Raw genomic sequence first — 18,971 nt, forward strand, 5'->3', positions numbered from 1 at the left:
CTGGCTGTGATTGGTTGTTTTGTCTCGTCCCGAAATATTCTTTCCAGATTGCAATACAGGCAGTAGGCGGGACCAATTGAAGCAGTTTTTTTCACAGGTTACATATCACATGTACTGCTGTCTGGGCATAGGGACAGTTTTAGCCAATATGACAAAAAAGTGATTTTTAAAAACGTACAGACTTCAGCTTTAATTGAACAACAGCGACATAAAAGAGAACTTTTAACTTAACACTCTGAGCGCTTCATTTAAAGCTGCTGGGACAGCTGTCAATCTCAAGAACGGACAGGTCTGCTCTGATGCATGCTGGGTAAATAGGGAGGGGCGAGAACAACATCCAAACACTTTGTTCTCAGTGTGCTGTTCTTGTGAATTGGAACAGGACCAGGTCTTTTAGCTTTTATTTGAATTCCATGGCTGTATTGTTATGCAAGGTATTGATCCTTGCATGGCATTAACTTTCAACAGCAAATTAATAAAGTAATAGCAGTTAATTCTGGGCGAAAGGACAGTGGAAGATGATTCAGAGCTTTTTTGTTTGGCAAACAGTGCAACATGCTTGTTTCCGTCAATGAAATTGTCCGTAGGGATATTAGATATTCCACCAATAACAGCGTACCAACACGCTGCGTCACATGTACATGTGACCAAAAGGATGCGATTCTTGTGATTTGCGATATGTGAGCTTAGTGCGAGATTACGTGAGACTAGAAGTGGAATTCTGCAAGGTGGCCCGGTGAAGGACTATCCAGTCAGATCAGCATACCCATAGTCAATACCCATTTATCTCTTTACTTTACCCCTAAATAAACTTTATACTACCTCAACGGGCGTGTTTCCCTGTAGTCATGTACAAAAAACCTATTTAATTACTTACTTTTTGGTGTTTTTTGAAGCGTACAGCGATCTGACCTTAACAGTTTTTTTTGTACACGACTAAAGGGATACACGCCCGTCAAGGTAGTTTAACGTCTATTTTCCATAAAAGAAAGTAAAGGGATAAACGCAAATCTGACATCTTGCACATGCTTATTGACTATGGGTATGTTGTCTGATGGGACGGCGGATTTTGAACATTTGAGCAAAGTTTCCAGGAGAAAAACAGGCCATAAAATGTGTCCCTTTTTTAGTAAAGGCCAAACAATGTACGGCTGTATAGCTGGCTTGCTAAAAGCCTGTCGTGTTATATATCATGTATCGCGATTATAGCCCAAATATATCATGATATTAGATTTCTTCATATCGGTAAGCCCTAGTTGGTTGCATTGAAACTAGGAAGTCATAATAAAACATTTGAACAGTTCTGGGAGAATTTAAAGGTTAGAAGTTGTTCCGATTGATTATCGATGCCGACAGATCAGACTCAATCAGGTGGTCAATAATGCCCTCCTATATCAAATCATTCATTACGGTAGAAGTAGTAACTGATGAATGGAGAACACAAATAGTTTAAGAAAACTTTGAAATAAAAGGAACTTTTCAGGTGTTTCTAGGCAGGAATGTATCTGTGTAAATCTGATATATTAATATACTGTATGGCTTCATTGCATAAGTTCTATTGCTTTTAAACTTTACTCATTTGAGTTAATAGTTACCCATGTTTCTGAACATGTGATTAAAGCTCCCTGTACCTGGAGAGCGAGCGTGCTGCAGTGTTTTAAACCTGCCACTGTCTCTCACATCAGAGCAAACGGTAAAAAAGCACATCATTTAGTCGAATGATATTTAACATCACTCATTGATTAATGAGATTAATATGAAGCCATTCAGCAGGGAAGTCCTATTTACCTTAATTGCTTTAATGGGGAGCTGGAGAATATGTTTTGAAATGAATTATTTGTTTATCTTTATGCTCTAAAGTTGACGTTGATGCTTATGTCAAAGATGAGCAAGTCTGGCAGCAGGATTAACCTTTTACTGTGTTTTAAAAACTCCTTTAATCATTAAGCATTGCTAAAAGCCTTTAGTACAAAAGAGTCAGTCTTTAAAGAGATTTTATTCTCTATCTGACCTTTTTATCTATTAAAAATACACTTTGTTAAAATAGTACAGCTATATATATATATATTTAAAGTCAGTTAAATTTACGTACTGAAATATTGAATATTTTGACACCCCTGCAGTGCATGCAGCCATACAGAAAGATGTCACTTGAATTCTGTCAAAGAAGTTAAAAAAAGCCTTAATCCACTCATCTCCGTCTCCCTCATGTTTTCTTTCTAAATCCGCCTCTCTCCCGTCCTTCATGCCTCCTTTTCTGCCTTTGTCTGTGCCGAACTGATGTGTTTTCTCTGCTGATCCTCCAGGCTCAGATGGTTGATGGAGGAATGTCATGATGAATGGAACAGTGGGAGGATGCCAAGTCGTTTTTTCTTCTCACTCTAGAATCACAGTCTACCGCAGGGGTAGCCAATTAAAAATCAGCAGGGTCCGAAAAAAGAAAATCATCAACCAGTAAAGGTCCGGAGACATTTTTAACTATAATCTCTTACTTTAAACACAATTTAATGCTAAAATAAAATTAGTTTTTTTTTCATCCATGTTATACATTGACTTTTTAAATAAAAAAAAAACAATATATAAAAAAAAATATATATATATAGCTCATTGGCTAATGTGTATCACATGTAGTCTGCTCCAGAGGACTTTACCATATTAACAGGAGAAGCAGCGCAAGCGAAATTAGAAACTCGCGTCGGACATGCAGTAATTTGTAAATGTTTTAAATCAGGTTGAGTCCGGATTAGCCAACAGGTGGGTCCAGATCCGTGACCTCTGGTCTACCAGCACCTCCAAATCTGATTTTTTATTTCTAGCTCAAGTTAAACCAGTGGTTTGGGTCTAAATAGAAGCAGAATTAGTAGAAGTAGTTCAGTTATCTAATAACCCGAGAAGCATGGTCAGAAATATTGTTGCCCTTTTCTGATCTCTGATTTTATAACATTTGATCCATGGATTCAATTTAGGATGCTTCTTATTGCTCTTTAAGATCTATAAACAACACATATTAATGTTAAACGTCCGGCCTTATATTCAAGTGAAAAGTGCTACTGTTACTGCCAATTAAATGTTTTTATTATTATTTTTTCTGACACTGTTTTTATGCTTTTGTACGGTGACCTTGAGTGTCCAGAAAGACTCCTTTTTAAATAAAATGTATTATTATTATTATTATTATTATTATTTTCCAGTCCAACAATATAAGGACAGATTTCTGCAAAAGGAGCACATGCATGATAGATACTCGTATAAATATTCCCAAAAAAAAAAAATTAAAAATTAAAAACAATCCACTGGACTTTGTTTCTTAAGTTTTAAGATATTTCGCTTCCCATCCAAGAAGCTTTTTCTATTTAAAATGTAAATATATCATATAAATCATAAAAATATCATATAAATCATATAAATAAATACTGGAATTTTTTTTTATTACCTCACTGGGAGTTGTGCTATTGTTTTTTTTAAAGATGCTCAAGGGCGCCTCATGTGGTCCATCAGGGCACTACATGTTTGACCCGTGTCCTCAGACCTCATGTCTGCTGCAAAGAGTGACAAACTTTAGATCTTAAAGTAAGCCGAAAAGAACTAGGATTCACCTTTTTTGTTGCATATCTGCTCACTTTGCTGAACTCTTTTAATTATTTCGAGATTAAGCATTTTATTGAGGTTAGTTACAGACTCAATCATAAAGGTCCAACATAAAGCAGCAGTTTTCAACCTTTATTTTTTTTTTACCTGGCTACACAAGACTTTTTTGTTGATTTGGTCAAACTTTTGATACAATCAATAACTGTGGAAACTTCTGTTGCTGCAAGTCATGGTTGAAGTTGGGCTTCTAATGTATATTAAAGTGTAAATTCACTCTATGTAGATTGCCAGACTCAGCGTTTTTCCAGCTCTCCCTGTTCAGCTCTGGAAAAGCCCTTAGGCTGCGGTTTGCTAGTTGGTTATGAGCCATATCCCCTTCAATGACACTCAGTCCTGCATGTGTGTCTAAAAATGGTGTGATTTCTCATTACGTTGTGGAAATTTGTACCTATGCCCAGAATTTAACGCTTTTGGTACTGCTAAATCTAATTAGGGCCATTATCTAGTGCTGCATGTTTCTATATAACTTCCTTTGTTTCTTCAAGTAGCTCCTGAGTTACTTTGCATATTTGCTTTGTTTACCCTGTCGCAAAGTACTGCATTGTTACTGTTCTAATTGTTATACACACATTTCCTTGCAAATTCCCTTAAAATGAAGAGACGGTTAGGTTTGTTTAGGTGTATGACTGCTATCAGTAGAGATTTCTAACTGACCAACCTTTCTTTCTGTCTGTTCTGGGCTTGATCCCCAGAGAGAGGCTGTTTTCTTGGCCTACTTACACAGAGCTGCCTGTTCGAACTCTGAGACCAAGCTAAGCAGTGCCAGACACTGAACTAAATGATCAGTGAAAACTAAACTCTTTACGGCCTATAGACTGAGTGAGTCATCTTTGACACTAAATTTGTCGACTTTGGATAAATAATCCTGTCCAAATGTCATACTTGTATCATCAACTGAAAATAACCTTGTGTTTTATGTCCTTCTGGCGTGAGTAAAAGCACCAAATGATTTAGAGCACAAAGCAATGAATGATGTCATTATCAAAGTTTTTACCAGTTTTGGTCATAAATGTAAGAAATTATCCCACTATCAAGATTTAAACCAATGATTGATGGAGAAAAAATAACTATAAACTATTTAGTAATTTATCAGGCTCGCTTTAACATTTAAAATCTGAGTCTTTATGATGGATAGAAAAAGATGTTTTCTAACCACCGGATAATGCCTGAAATAAGCTTTCCATAAACTCACTATAAATATAAATAAAGTTTTAAAATATAACTGTATATAATTGTTGTAGAGCTTGTTGGTGGGAAAACTAAGCACGTTTCTGGTGTTTTTATTGATTTAAAGTATTTTTATATACTTTACTTATTTATTTTCCCATTATAGTGTCTATATAATCTGAAATACTCCCTGCATGAATTATAATAAAGCTATTTATGCGCATAAACAAGCTATACACTATGGTGAAAGCCATACTGCTCCACTTGAGAAAGTAAGAATTTAATGTACTCTGCTTTGGATGGTTTGAACTAACTTATTCAGGTTTTTCTTTTTTTATGAGCTATAAAAATCTGCAGTGAATTTAATTTTTGTAATAATTTACATCAGTAAAAGTCAGTTAGATGGTATGTGTAAACAGAGGCGTAGCCAGAAATGTTTAATAAAGGTGGCCAGGCAATACGAAAGCGAATAGGTGCCAGAACCTCAGGGTCAATCTATACTGTTTTAATACGAACAACCACAACATCCATATTTTCTAATAAAGACAAACTATACTTTCCTACAGCCTTTGCTAACAAAAAGACACATATATAAACATCTGTGCTGATTAATTAAAGGTGTAGAGGACAACATTTCTGGGGTGAACATCTTCTCCATTATTCAGTCATTGCTTAGCTACTTTTACCAAAAATTGTTCTGCATAAAATGTATATTTATATGTACTACTATCGACATTAATAAAAGCTATTATTAAAGTAGTTATTTATCTATGATTTCACTGAAGACTCTCAGATGACTTGCAGAGACATAATTTTCTCTTTACCTCATATAACACAAAATTTAGCTTTTAAAAGAACATGAATTCTGTGTATATCAACTTTAATGTTAGTATTTTGATGTGCATGACCACAGCGAGCGTTTCAGTTGTCAAGTCGTAGTTAACGTATGAAAAATTAAAATGTTTAATAAGTTGGAACATTCCTCTTGATAGTATTACTGCTGCAACCATCTCTATTAGAGGGCGAAAAAAAATGGTAATGGTGGCCACAGGGGTGGCTAATGATTGGCTGACGGTGGCCATGGCCACCCCTGGCCACCCATCTGTGGTCGTAAAACAGGAGTTTGCTATGCTCTCTAAGCTAAAAGGATAACTGCTGATGTTTGAAGTATCTTATTTTACTGATTAGCATCGTAAGCTTTAGTACATAGATGTGTTTCTGTCATTTCTTATAGGAAACACGTATTGTATTACAAGAGCTTGGTGGAAACATTTGAATAGATGTTATGAATTTTGTATGTTTTTTAACCTCTTAAAACCCACCGGGTCGCCGGTTTGCTGGTCAGCCCCCATTTGTTAATGTCTTCAGTCAACCTATTGGCTATATTTGCAGCTGTCTGGCATGAATAATCTTGATGCGAGGTGCCACCCATTATTAATCTAGTGGGAAGTTACCTTAATGTCACATATCCAGCACATTATCTTTAGCTGTTTTAAATCCAAAATGGTTCCAGACATCAGATACAGTCGGTACAGCTTGCTGAGCGGTGTGTTACTTGGGTCGGCATTTGCACACGCCTGCTCATTTGAATGTGAACGTCACGCGCGTCACTATAAAACTAATCGATCTCATTCCCTAAACATCGATTTGGCAAAAATTTAAAGGAATCGATTCAAATCGATTAAATTAATTTTTTTACCCAGCCCTAGTAGTGAACAGAAAACATATAAAAGATTATACAGAAATGCCAAATATGTCAAAATTGATGCAAATAAATACATTTCAATTATTTTATGTCCAGGATTTAAAAGGCTAAAGATTTGGATGCTATTCATTTTTTTTTTACATAGTTATAGATAGAGCACATCAAATTAATTAACAGCTCTTGTGAGGACCACCAAAACCCTTCTCTTATTGAAAATATCTAAAGATAATGACAAACATTTACCTCTCTGCATGCCCCAATGATTTGATCAATAACGACGGGTGGGCTTTCACGTTTCCTGAGCTGTTTAACATTGGGCGTGTGTTTCCACGCGTCCGCTACTTTCTGCAAAAGTGTGTGCATCCATTGCAAGGCTTGCACCTGCTCTGCTTGTCCAAACTCCAGAGGCCAGAAAGATGAGATAAAGAGCTTGTTGTCCTCAAAACTGCAGCATCTCCACGGAAACAGGAATACTTGATAGTCAGCAAACTCAGATCTATACTTAGATTTTATCTGACAGTTTTTTTTGTGTGCATGTTTTAATGAGGAAGGATTAATTCACACTCACACACAAACTCCTAAGCGTCCCAGCATCTTCACTGTTCTCTATTAAACTGAATAGCATTTCAGTTCCAATGGCTGCTTTCCCATCCGGCTCATTTTAACACATTTATCTGACCTCTCTCCCAAGTCCCTGTGGGTTAGCCCTCAGTTAAAAACAGTAAAGAAACAGAGTTAAAGAATTTCTGTCAAATTAAAAAAATATCATAAAGTTATTTGCAAATTATCAAAGAAAATCTAAATATCTTTCTGGTAATTCAGAAGATAAAGAGAAACATATTTATTCATTGCATCAGTTTAGGATTAATAACAGCTCTATGAGAATTTTCCATAAACGGATGCCTTAAAGGTGATTAAGTTTACTTTTAATTTAAAAAGTTATTAGTTGTATTCCCTGCTGTTCATAAAATGTTATAAACAAATCCTTCCCTGTCGCCTCAGTGTTGGTATTAACCCCTCTACAGAGACACTGACATATCTTTATATATCGAACCTGATCAATATGGAGAAAAGTTATGTTGTAATTAGGCATAGACACTGTATAGTTAAAACTATTTTTACTCATTATTTTGAATAGGTAAATAAAACTCTAATCAGCAATTATAAATGCCAACTGATAGGAAATCATGATGCATTTTTCCTCCATATCACACAGCTCTAGTTACAGTATAATTGCATCTTAAGGTTTTACTAGAAACATTTTTCTCAGCATCATAATTATAATTTTTAAAATTTGTGAAAACTTTTGACATCTGATGATTTTCTCTTGATTGAATAAAAGATTTAACCGTTTAGGACAGACAGACAGACAGACAGACAGACAGCCCATAAAGCTACAGAAAGCATTTTTCAATTCAATTTAGTTTTGTAGTTTTAATCTATATAGTGTAAATTCACAACACATGTCATCTCACGGCACTTTACAAGCAGATCATCCTGTCAGATTGGTTCAAAGTTTTCTAAGGAAAACCAGCTGATTGCATCGACTCATTGACTCTTCAGAAATCCCTCAAAACAAGCATGCTTGTAGCGACAGTAGAGAGGAAAAACTCCCTTCCAACAGGAAGAAACCACCGTAAGAGTGACTTTGAGATTAGTTAATGCTGTAAAGAGGTTTTAGGGGAGTAAGAGTTGGAAAACAAGCAAACAATATTTTCACTTAATGAAAGATTCTGACAAATATGGATTTATGATTTTTTTAAGCTTGGTATCAGAATCCCGTTTTGTTGTGCAGCCTTACTAGCCTCGGCTTAAACTATATTTATTATTATCATCTTAGATGTAGCTATATCATAGCAAGTGACACTGATTGACTTTGTGGCCTGAAAATAATTTGGATTAATTAGCTGCATCACAGAAGGGAATGTGTAAGGAATGTTTAGAGACAACAGATGGCATTTTGTTGTTTTTTTCTTTCTGGGTTTGCTTTGGTGTTCTTCTTTCCTGATGAAGGCAAATCTGATGCTACGTCAATACACCACCTAAAATATAACAACTAGGATTGCAATTCATAAATAGTTTTTTATTTAAACTACAAAAATAGAGACAGATTAATCTCCACCAGATTTTTGTTTGAAATGTAATTGGATCTTAATGAGATGTGATCTCATCCTGGGGCTTTGGAAGAGGGACAAAATCATAGACCTTCTACCAGAGATATGGCCAAGCTTCTACAATCAACTATTTTCTCAAAGCATTTTCCTGATATATGAAGACCAACAGAAACCAACCATGTATTTAAACGACAGGGTTTATCTTCTGTCCTTTTAATAGAAGCTGAGATTAAAGAATAATTTGCTGTAAAATCCTCACCTCTCTCACTATGATGCAAAGAAAGGGCATCTTCTACATGTTTGTAGATGAATTTTTAGCATCTTATTTAACAAAACTTGATTTTTGTTCCCCATTGATTAAAAAAAACATGGATTTTTCTCAAAAGTTTATGTATTTTATGTTATATTTTGCTCAAGATTATGCATTTGAAAAGAAATTCATAAACAAATGTTTATCAGGTTTATTGTCTTATATAAAAGTTAAATTTTTTTAATACCAAAATTAATTATCTTCAGTTAATTCAGTTTACAGTGACGGTTTAAAGACTATTCATGAAAACAAAAATAATAAACTAATGTATGAATACAAACAAAGGTTGTGTGAGCTTTAAAATCAGAGGAGGTGAAAGCGAGCACGGATTTCCTCTCATTTCCTGAATATTATTTTTATTCTGGGATGGATGAAAGAGCAACCCAGACATCGCTGTCTGAGAACAGAGCAGACAGGCTGAGCATCGATAAAGATGGTAGTCATGGGAGAGCAGATGACCACATGGTTATATCACCCTGGGAAGGAGCGTGGAGTCAGCTGGGAGGTGCTAACAGGCTGCTTCTATCCTTAACATCCCGTGTTCTGAAAGTCCCTGAGAGGTTTTCCCCTCAACTTTACAAAGATTTACGTCTTCCTAACTTCTTAAGCTTTTAGTTCTTAGATGCTGCTCTCCACATTCATTTTTGATGATGAGGAAAAAAGCTTTCGTCTTTCCTTACATTGTCTTCCCCTTTTTAAAGTTGTAGGGAAATTATATTTAAATGTGAACTCATTCTGGCTTAACCATGTATTTAAATATACTCTTTATCAGACTATATTGTCCCAAAATGTAGAAAATTTATATTTTTAAGTAAATCCTGTCCTAAAATCTGTGGTATTTTTTCGTTATCTTATGCAGGCGAGTTAGTTATATGTCAGCTTGTACACCTAAATTCAGCCAATCATATATCGAAGGTCATCTGTCAATCCAATTTTTTCAGTCATAGCATCTTGATTCATAAGTCGCAGCTCATAAACGCAACGGTTCAAATAAGTAATAAGAATTATTTACTTTACCTCAAAGCAAGGGCTCAAACATGTACGGCTGTAAGCCTTCTACACTAAACCAAGCTTCTGCCACCCTGGCGTCCTCTTCCACAACATCTTCGTCCCCGCTTTCCTCCTCTAAATAAAAAATGTATTTCGGATGAGACTCATCCACGACCTCCGACACAAAACTCTCCTCGTCCCACATGTTTCTGCTGTCCATAGCGTTCCTTGACAGTAAGGCCACGTTCACACTGCAGCCTGAAGTGACCCAAATCCGATTTTTTGGCCCATATGCGACCTGGATCTGATGTTTTCATGACAGTCTGAACAACACAGATCCGATTTTTTCCAATGCGACCCAGGCCGCATGGCTATGTGGTCCTGAATCCGATACGAATCTGATCTTTTCAAATGCGACCTGTGTCTGACAGCCAGGTCGCATTCATCCGATCTGAACGCCATTAATACCCGACAAAGGTCACTATTCTGCGTCCTGCTACGCAGAAGCAGCAAGAAAAACAACAACAATGGTGGATGATGATGCGGAGAGCAGTATGTTTAACCACATTGAAAAAGTTGAGTTTTTATGGTTGTAAAAGATCCCTGGATGCACGCCGGCACTACCATCCATGTTTACTCCCGTAAACAAAGAGCACCCTGGCCTGTGATGCTATTGCGTCCTCTACTGCGCATGGGGGACACTTGCATTGTATGACTGCAGTTCACACAGGAGATCACATACAAGTCACATATACTTGGAAATATGAACGGCAACGCACACAAAAAATAAATAAATCAGATTTCGCAAAAAAATTGAGCATCCAGGCCTGCAGTGTGAACGTAGCCTAAGTCAACAATTTAATGCTACTTGGTTTTAATGTAATTTCCCATTGGGAACCTACTAGCACTAAGTTGCTAACTGGTTATCAAGATGCTTCCGACAAACTGGCTACAACCACTTTGCGAAATTTCCGCCACAATAATCCTGCCCCCGTTGCTAATTAACCAATCAGATTCACTTTATTCACTCGTGTAAAGTCGAACACCACTCGGGAGAATTCGGAAATGCAACGGTTGGAACAGCCGCTTCTCTGCGACTTAAACATGGTATAAACTTGCCAACATTTTGGGTTGAAGAGATCATTTGTTTTTGTTCCATTTACAATAATTGTTCAGTGCAACTGAATCAGCGTGTAGTCTGCTGTTTTCTTACAGGTCTGTTACTAATTTCTGTTCATCAGAAAGCCATAACTAGCTACAGCTGTGCAGAACGACTAAAGTCGATGTATTTCTTGTCCAACAATTTTTTTTTTTAGCAATTTCTATTTCTAATTTGTTCCTGATGAAACCTGTTTCCTTTCCTTCCATCCCCTCACAATGAAAATAGTTACTTCATGTCTTTATTTCCCTTTTTATTGATAGCTGAAAATGTGATTCCAGGCTTATTATCCCGTGTGGAAACGTTTACTTCCATGGCCAAAGTTTGCTGTGAAATCCAAGCTCTTCTGTGTGTATCTGTATTCTAAATGGTTCGGATGCTTAGAATCCTTTAGTGTTTGTAAAGATACAACGAGCCCTACACCAAAACCAAGTTTTTTATTAAGACGTGGCAATTATGATCAGGTTTCTGTCCATCATCAGCAGAATGGGCGCTCTCTTTACAGCAGACAGATGGGATTTCTCTCTGCAGGCTGGACAGGTGTGTGCGTGGGTCTGTGTCTCAGTTTTGAACAAGGGAACCAGAGAGGATGATGTCATCTTTAACCGTTGTGAGCCTGTTTTAGTGTGGCGGGACCACAAGGAGGGGGGGGTGGCATTCTGAGGTCACCTTTTTAACACGCAAAGGAATGGCTCAGCCACATTTTTAATAATTGAAGCTCCATCTTATGGATGATTGGTTCTGCAACACACCAAAGCTTTCCACACATGTAGACATACTCACACTGGGCCCCTCTGGACATTACAGGGTTGCAAATGTTTTTTTGTTTTTTTTACTTTGGAGACTAATGAAACCTAACCTCAGGAAGGCAAAAATGGCCTTTCTTTATTAGTGTCTGTCATGATGTAATCTGCATCATAGCAGCTGCTTCACTAATCTGTCAGTGTGTGTTAATATGTGACGTGAGAGAAAGTGGATCACATACGACGCTCCTCATGTGGTCTTAACCCTGAAAACTCCCCAAGAGTTTGTGAGATTTGGAGAAAAATAGTCGACACTCTGAGCGAAAAGCTGAAACTTTTTCTTCTGTTTGCTGTAAAGTTATTGAGCTGGTTTGTCTGGACAGAGAAACTGAAATATAAATATATACGTATATTTAGGTGTTAACTAATAGTAGAACCAAACACATTCACTTTATTCACTCGTGTAAAGTCGTGCACCACTCCGGAGAATTCGGAAATGCAACGGTTGTAGCAGCCGCTTCCCTACAACTTTAAAGATTCATCTTTATAAGGAATTCAAAATCCTCAATTTTTCTGATAGAAATCAGACATTAAGGATCATTAATCCTATTTTCAGATGGAAGTTTAAAGCAAAGAGTTACAGATAATTAGAAGAAATATGACATAAATCAATGCCTTGTGGCAAAGATACAAGTGTTTGAAATCATAAACGGTATCTTTGTTTCTGTTGGGAGATCTTTGGGTGTACGGAGTGAATTTTGTTCCATTGTTTTGCAGGCTACAAACTATTTTTTGTAAATGGAAATTTGAAAGAAATGCAATCTATTCAATTTAAAACGTCTAAATCAAAAATGTTTTAAGAGTAACACTGCTGATTTCTAAGATGTACATTTCCAAAGTTCTCTTTTTCAGATTGATTTTTACTGATTCATATTCTATTCACGAAATCGTATTGAAGAGAATTTGATCTGTAAAATGCGATTTGTAAAACTCAATCTAAAAAATGACAAAATTGGAAAAAAATAGAATTTTAAAGTGTAAAACCTGTGAAAAACTAAAATTAAGGTAGAAAATGTTCATTTGAAACAAGAAAATATAAAATAAATGTAACCTAGAAATTAATTTAAGAAAAATTGCTTAATTAAAAAAAAAGGTTTTCAAAGTAACTTTTGCCGTTTTCTCAGATTTTACTTCCTCCAATCATTTTATTTTTGTCAAATTTTTTGTTTAACTTCTTCAGATTTTTTTTTTGTTTTTGTTTTGTGTTTTATAAATGGCGTTCTTTTCAAACAACATTTTACGGATCACATTTTCATCACTTCCTGGGGGTTGTTTCTCTTGGTTTCTATTGGTCTGGGTAGGGCTTTATTTCAACTAAGATCTCTAATGTCCTTTAGACACATCATGCTGAAGAACACAAAGACAGATTCCTAATTTTTCAGCCTAGGGTAGTTTTATCAGATTTAGATAGTAGAGTTTTAATGCTTTTTATTGGAATATTATGGGTTCTTTAAAGATTGTGATTGAGGCTTCTTCTTCATTGGTCATACATTGCTGATTAGTTTGACCTTTAGTCTCAGTTTAAATGTCTGATGGTTGCATTTTAGTATTTGATGACCTCCTTAATTCATAATAAACACAAGCAAGGTGTGTTTAAAAAAAAAAAAAGCATTAATTTGACAGAAATTTCTCCCTCATGTTGTCTTGTCTGTGACTCGGATTTGTTAATCTGTTTTATAAAGTTCTATGCTGTCCTCACATGAATAATGATAGTTGGATGTTTAGAATAGATCTTTTTCTTTCCATCTGTGTTGGTTATGTTATTTTTTTAAGCAACATGTCTTCCTGCCTGCTGCTAAAGTTCCCAGAGTTTAGCACCAGCTCAAATGTGTTCTCCTGTCACTCTGGCAGTTTGTCCCCCTCAGCCTGCCTTGACCTTTTTCGCTAACCCCGCCCTCACATACATCTACACATGCTCTCACACGTCTCCAGTGGCTTAACCCAAATGGTTTAATCTCTCAGCACTCAGGCTGCGGGCCGCAACGGCTGCTCTAGGAGCCGGAGGGCCGGAGGTTCATGTGTCCGAGCCCCCCTTTTCTCTCAAAGAAAGCTGATCATGTGACAGTATAGAGGTATATGAAATGACACGGTCGCACAAACGTGATGCAGACATATTTCCCCTCTTTTTTTCTGGTTGTGTTGACATTTGATCACACCTCACTGCACTGGAAAAACGATCTAGAAACAAGTAAAAATGTCTTACCCTTGATTTGAATAGGAAAATGAGATAGTTTCCCAATGGAATGAGTATTTTTACTCTTTAAATAAGATAATTCGGCAATATGCACTAGAAATAAGACAATCCAATTGTGTTTTTTTTTATTTTAAATGTAAATTGTCTTGTTCCATTTGCAAAATGTCTCTTATATCTCCTCAATTCAAGAACAAATGCACTTATTTTAAGAAAAAATCCTTCTCTAGATTTCAATTTTTTCCAGTCTGGTTAGGCTGTACTGTCTGTCGACCGCTTCTGTCTCTAAATGCATGTTTACTACCTATATTTATCAATGATTTTAAACTTACTATTCATTTTTCTTTTTTTTTAGATTAAGTGATAACGTTGCTTTTAACTAAACTTAATTTTTTGGTTTCCTTCTTAGACAGTTTAGTGGAAGATAAAGAGGCATTCACTTTTTGCCGCACTAGGGGTCGTTAACACTAGACAAGCATGCTGTGTTTTACTGGACTATGTTTTGCGCTCTTTTGCTGTATGCTTATTTTATTTTTATTTCTTTCCTTAAGTCCACACTGAAAACACTGTTTTAAGTCTCTTAAAGAATGCTGAATGTCTGGATGTTCGTCTGTGATTCCCCATGCCATTGTGGCAGAAAATAACTTGTTTTCAATGTGGTTTTTTAGGCTTTATGACCAAATGAATCACTCTGAAGGCTTTTTCAGCTCATAAAACTGTCATTCTGGAGGTTTTTTGACTCCTAGCATCAGTCTGCAAAGCTTGGAAATTCATTTCTGGCCGTTGTAAACAAGATGGGAAAAGAAAAAGTGTTTAAACGTCTCTTTGTTCCATCGATTGCTCTATAATGGAACCATTGAACTGAAAAATGGGCACACAGATTGATAAATTATGGGTTTATATTTTTCTCATCCCTGTTTCTGTTTGTTCTGCTTTTGTTTTCCAGGGTCGACATGTTAAGACTGGACAGCTGGCCGCCATCAAGGTCATGGACGTCACAGAAGTCAGTGAGATCTTCTAGTCTTTTATTGTGAAAAAGTCATTAAACGCAGTGTGCAGTGTATCCTGGTGATGATGGCTGAACAGAGGGACCTACGCTGCTCTGAAACTGTTTAAATATTATGGAAAACTGCAAGCTAGTGTTTAAATGATTTTTTTATAAGTGGTATTAACAGATTTGTTATATCTGATGTTTTCTAATGTTTGCATAGAAAAAGGCAGAACATTGTGATTTTAAATGATGCTGTTTCAGGTAAATGAGGCCAAGTTATGCCCATTTATATGGAGTGAATTCTTCTCCTTTATTTTTGCAAAGCAAAGAACAGGTATTCTAGATGGAAATTCTGTTAAAACAAATCCAGAAATTGAAACATTTAAAAAGGTTTTATTCATATAAGGTTTTGAGAGTAACTTGGCATTTTTAAAATTTTTTCCCCTTTTTTTCTATATATTTTTTCCAATGTTATTTTTTCAAAGATTTTATATTTTACGATTTAATTTTTTCAAAATTTTTTTAGATCTTACCTTGTATTTTATTTATTTTTTTTTTATATGTTCCAGCGGGCCAACCCCTACATCAGCATTTTCTGTGCTCTCATTTGTTAGTTAAAGAGGGTTAAGTTAGCTGCATTTTTTTTAGATCCGCTTTTGTTAAAGGTTTTTCTGGCTGATATTAAATGGAAATACTAAGACTTCCTAAACAAAGACGGAAGGATGGATTCTCCTACCTGCCACAGGCAAACACACACATATATTAGTCTGCATGGAGGTTAGAAACATTCTTATTGTGTGCGCATCAAGAGCGAGTGTTTTTATTGGGCTTCATATAAAGAGAATGTGATCAGATCCAATTTACAACAATACAGTTTGTAAAAATCCATCTGAAAACAGGAAATAAAGAATAATGATTTAGAAATAATAAATCTGCAAAGAATTCAAAATTAAACAATTAAAACATTAAAATATATATTTTTTTGAAAAATATATTGAAAATCTGAGAAAACAGCTGATTTATTTGTTTTTTTAGCTTTATTTCTTTATTACATTTGTTTTTTTTTATTTTAATCTACAAAATATGTTCTTCGCTCTCTATATAAGATATAATTCCTGTTTTATTTTATTCATAGATTCCTAATATGAGATTAAAACATTGCATCAGAACAATACAAACCCTTTTTTGGTACAGATTTCTTGGTTTATTGAAATGTACATGTAGTAGCGGTTTAAAGTTAGTATTAGAAAAAAAATCTTAATCAGACATTAAAGCCTCAAATATTCCAATTTACTAGATATGACTGTACAGCTTTGAAAATAACCTCATGGCAATGTGCATTTCAGGAAGTAGATGGGCCCTGAGTCACAGATACAAATCTGTTTTAGTGCAATATGTGTGAATAACCGCAGGACAAAGACTAAAAACTGAATAAAAACTGGCTGTAGCAGTTAAAAGGGAATGTCACAGGGAAATGGGTCCTGTACCAAAATGGCTGGAAGGTCAATTAAAACAAGCCAGCAAAGCAAAATAATGGAAACAGAGACAACGACCCTCATTGCTGGAGACTTTATTCTAAAGAAATCATATTTAGTATTTGGTCATTATTTTATTACCTTATATTTTGCCAAAAAGCGAGGAAGCTTGAAAACAATGAAACACCATCCTAACTGTCCTGTAGCTGTTCTGCAAGAAAGGACTGGTGACTTTTATAATGTGTAAATACTGAAGCAACAAAACAAGACATCTGGCAATAATTAAATAGGCAAGGGCTTTTAGGCAAATCCAAACCATATAATCTTGAGCAAAAGAAATATGGCTTTATGGTATCATGGTTATAATTTAAGCTCCTTTCCTGAAATCTCTAAATTAGAGAAAATAAGAAAAAATAAAATGCTTGCTAAATTGTGGGGTGATCTTCAGTACTCTCTATAGTCAGTTAACTCCAAACAGTCAGCCTCAGTAACATAGTGGTATTTTTGTCACTCAATGCTAAGGTAGCTGTTTATTTTAAAAAAAACATCTTTACCTTGATTTGATCAAATAGTGTGAGGTCATGCTCCTGCCAGATAAGCATATTAGCCATGCTCCTTCCTCTGGCTTGTCATTGTTATTATTGATGATGTGTGAGCCTGTGGTGAGGCTGAATGCATGTAGAAGCAGCATTGCCATATAGGTGACTGTAATGCGTTACGTAGAGTAGTACATTAGTGCGCACATCTCTAAGCATGATGACATTTGGACCAGTCCCCTTCTTAAGTTATCATCTCACCTGTAGAGCTAGCAACTATAATGATTAGTTGAAGCCAATGTAAAACTCTGATCTATGTCCCACTGTGTGGGCCGCGTTTAATAAAGTGTATTTGAGTAAAGCTCTACAAAACCTGTTAGAAGGAACTGGAGACATCCCTTTGTGAGCAGCTTGTCAAGGGAAACTTAAAAAGTGTTACTCGTAATAATACAGTTTAAAGTAATACTACTAAATATTAAGGAAATGCATGTAGATGCCTAATTTAGAAGAACAAAAAACATTTAGTAGTCAAGCGATACAAATAAGAAAACTTTTGTTTAATTTATTGTCAACCATTGGTAAAGTCTAGCCTGACGTAGTCCTACTCAATTCTAGTCAGAATATGAGTCTGATACTGCTCCATAGAGCTGTGATTATGGGGCGTGTTTTGAACGAACCAGGAAAAAAAATGCCTCTGCTCTCAATTGGATAGACCTACAACCAATAAGAGCAACGGAGTGCGTGACGTATGTTAAGCGAGGCATAGTTGTTGTCCACAAAAATCAAAGCGTGCAGTTTCACGCCTAGAATAAGAAGATGAGCCTTGATCGCGTTTCTCTGTTCCTCTTTTAAAATTAATTTGCTGTCGATATCTTCTAGAACAGACCTAATAGCAGAATCTACACACCTCAATATTAAGCGGCAGCCATTGTTGTTGTCACCCAAGCGCGCTTTGGTGACGTGGTTGATTACGTTACTGTTGATCATCTGTCCATCATCGTATAAAGCCCGCCCTGACAATTTGATTGGCCCGCCAGATATTGTGCTAGCATACTCGCGCTACTGTTGAGCAATGCCAGACCGAACTTCCCGACCTCAAACGTTGTGGGCGGGACTAAGTTCGGAATGGCACCCAGGCTAGGTAAACCCCCCCAGAAAAAATGTATATCTTTTTAAATATTTGCTTTAAATTCCCCTTAATAGAGAACTCATGGAATAATAGTCTAGAGAACATGTTTCTATGACAGCCCTGTTTTTGTTGTCCATTCAGCCTTCCTGTTATCAGATGAATATCTTGCTCTCTCTTGCAGCTGCAGTGAGCCACAGAAAAGGCCTCAACTCGTCATTTATGTGTGACTTCTTTTTCTAAATGGCTCACTGGTGCTTAAGAGCCTTTACTCAGTAACAGAAGCCACTCTGAAGAGTGTTTTTGTCAATGCTGCTTGGTTGTGCTCAACGAGCCAACACCACTATAAATAAAACACTGTATTATTGAGCTTCGAGCTGCTAGTCAGGGCTAATCAAGCTGGAAATGGAGGCTTAAGAGACTAAATCAGATTATTTCTGAGAAAATGTAGAATATTCAACTATAGCTGAGAACTGTTGAGTGTCTTTCCCTTTCTGTAGGAAGAACACCTCTTGCATTATGTGTTGAAGCTTGAATATTTGCTTCTTCTGCAGCTTTCCCTGCCTTTATTTCCATCCCTGGTGTTTTTCCTTTGACTGCAGCCTGACACACCTCCAGGGAGACAACTGCCTAAGCAGTTTGAGCCTTCAGCCGACACTTTAACATGCAGGAATATACTTTGCTTGAAGATGAAGATGAACATGTTATCTAAAAACGATAATGAAATCATAAAGGAGTATTTCCTAAAGTTTCCTG

The 18,971-nt window shown here is 36.1% G+C and overlaps 1 protein-coding gene across 5 annotated transcripts in view; it reads left to right on the top strand.

Annotated features, from left to right (window-relative positions):
* LOC119795927 (mitogen-activated protein kinase kinase kinase kinase 4-like) overlaps positions 1–18,971 on the top strand; it is a 162,457-nt gene that overhangs the window by 49,691 nt on the left and 93,795 nt on the right. For all 5 annotated transcript variants that reach the window (XM_038304170.1, XM_038304171.1, XM_038304172.1 and 2 more), the window contains exon 3: positions 15,034–15,090. In XM_038304170.1, coding sequence (XP_038160098.1) covers positions 15,034–15,090 — 57 coding nt within the window. The remainder of the gene's footprint in view (positions 1–15,033; positions 15,091–18,971) is intronic.

The sequence above is a fragment of the Cyprinodon tularosa genome, unplaced genomic scaffold, assembly GCF_016077235.1.
Source record: "Cyprinodon tularosa strain WSP-4 unplaced genomic scaffold, ASM1607723v1 ctg527, whole genome shotgun sequence".
Taxonomy (NCBI): domain Eukaryota; kingdom Metazoa; phylum Chordata; class Actinopteri; order Cyprinodontiformes; family Cyprinodontidae; genus Cyprinodon; species Cyprinodon tularosa.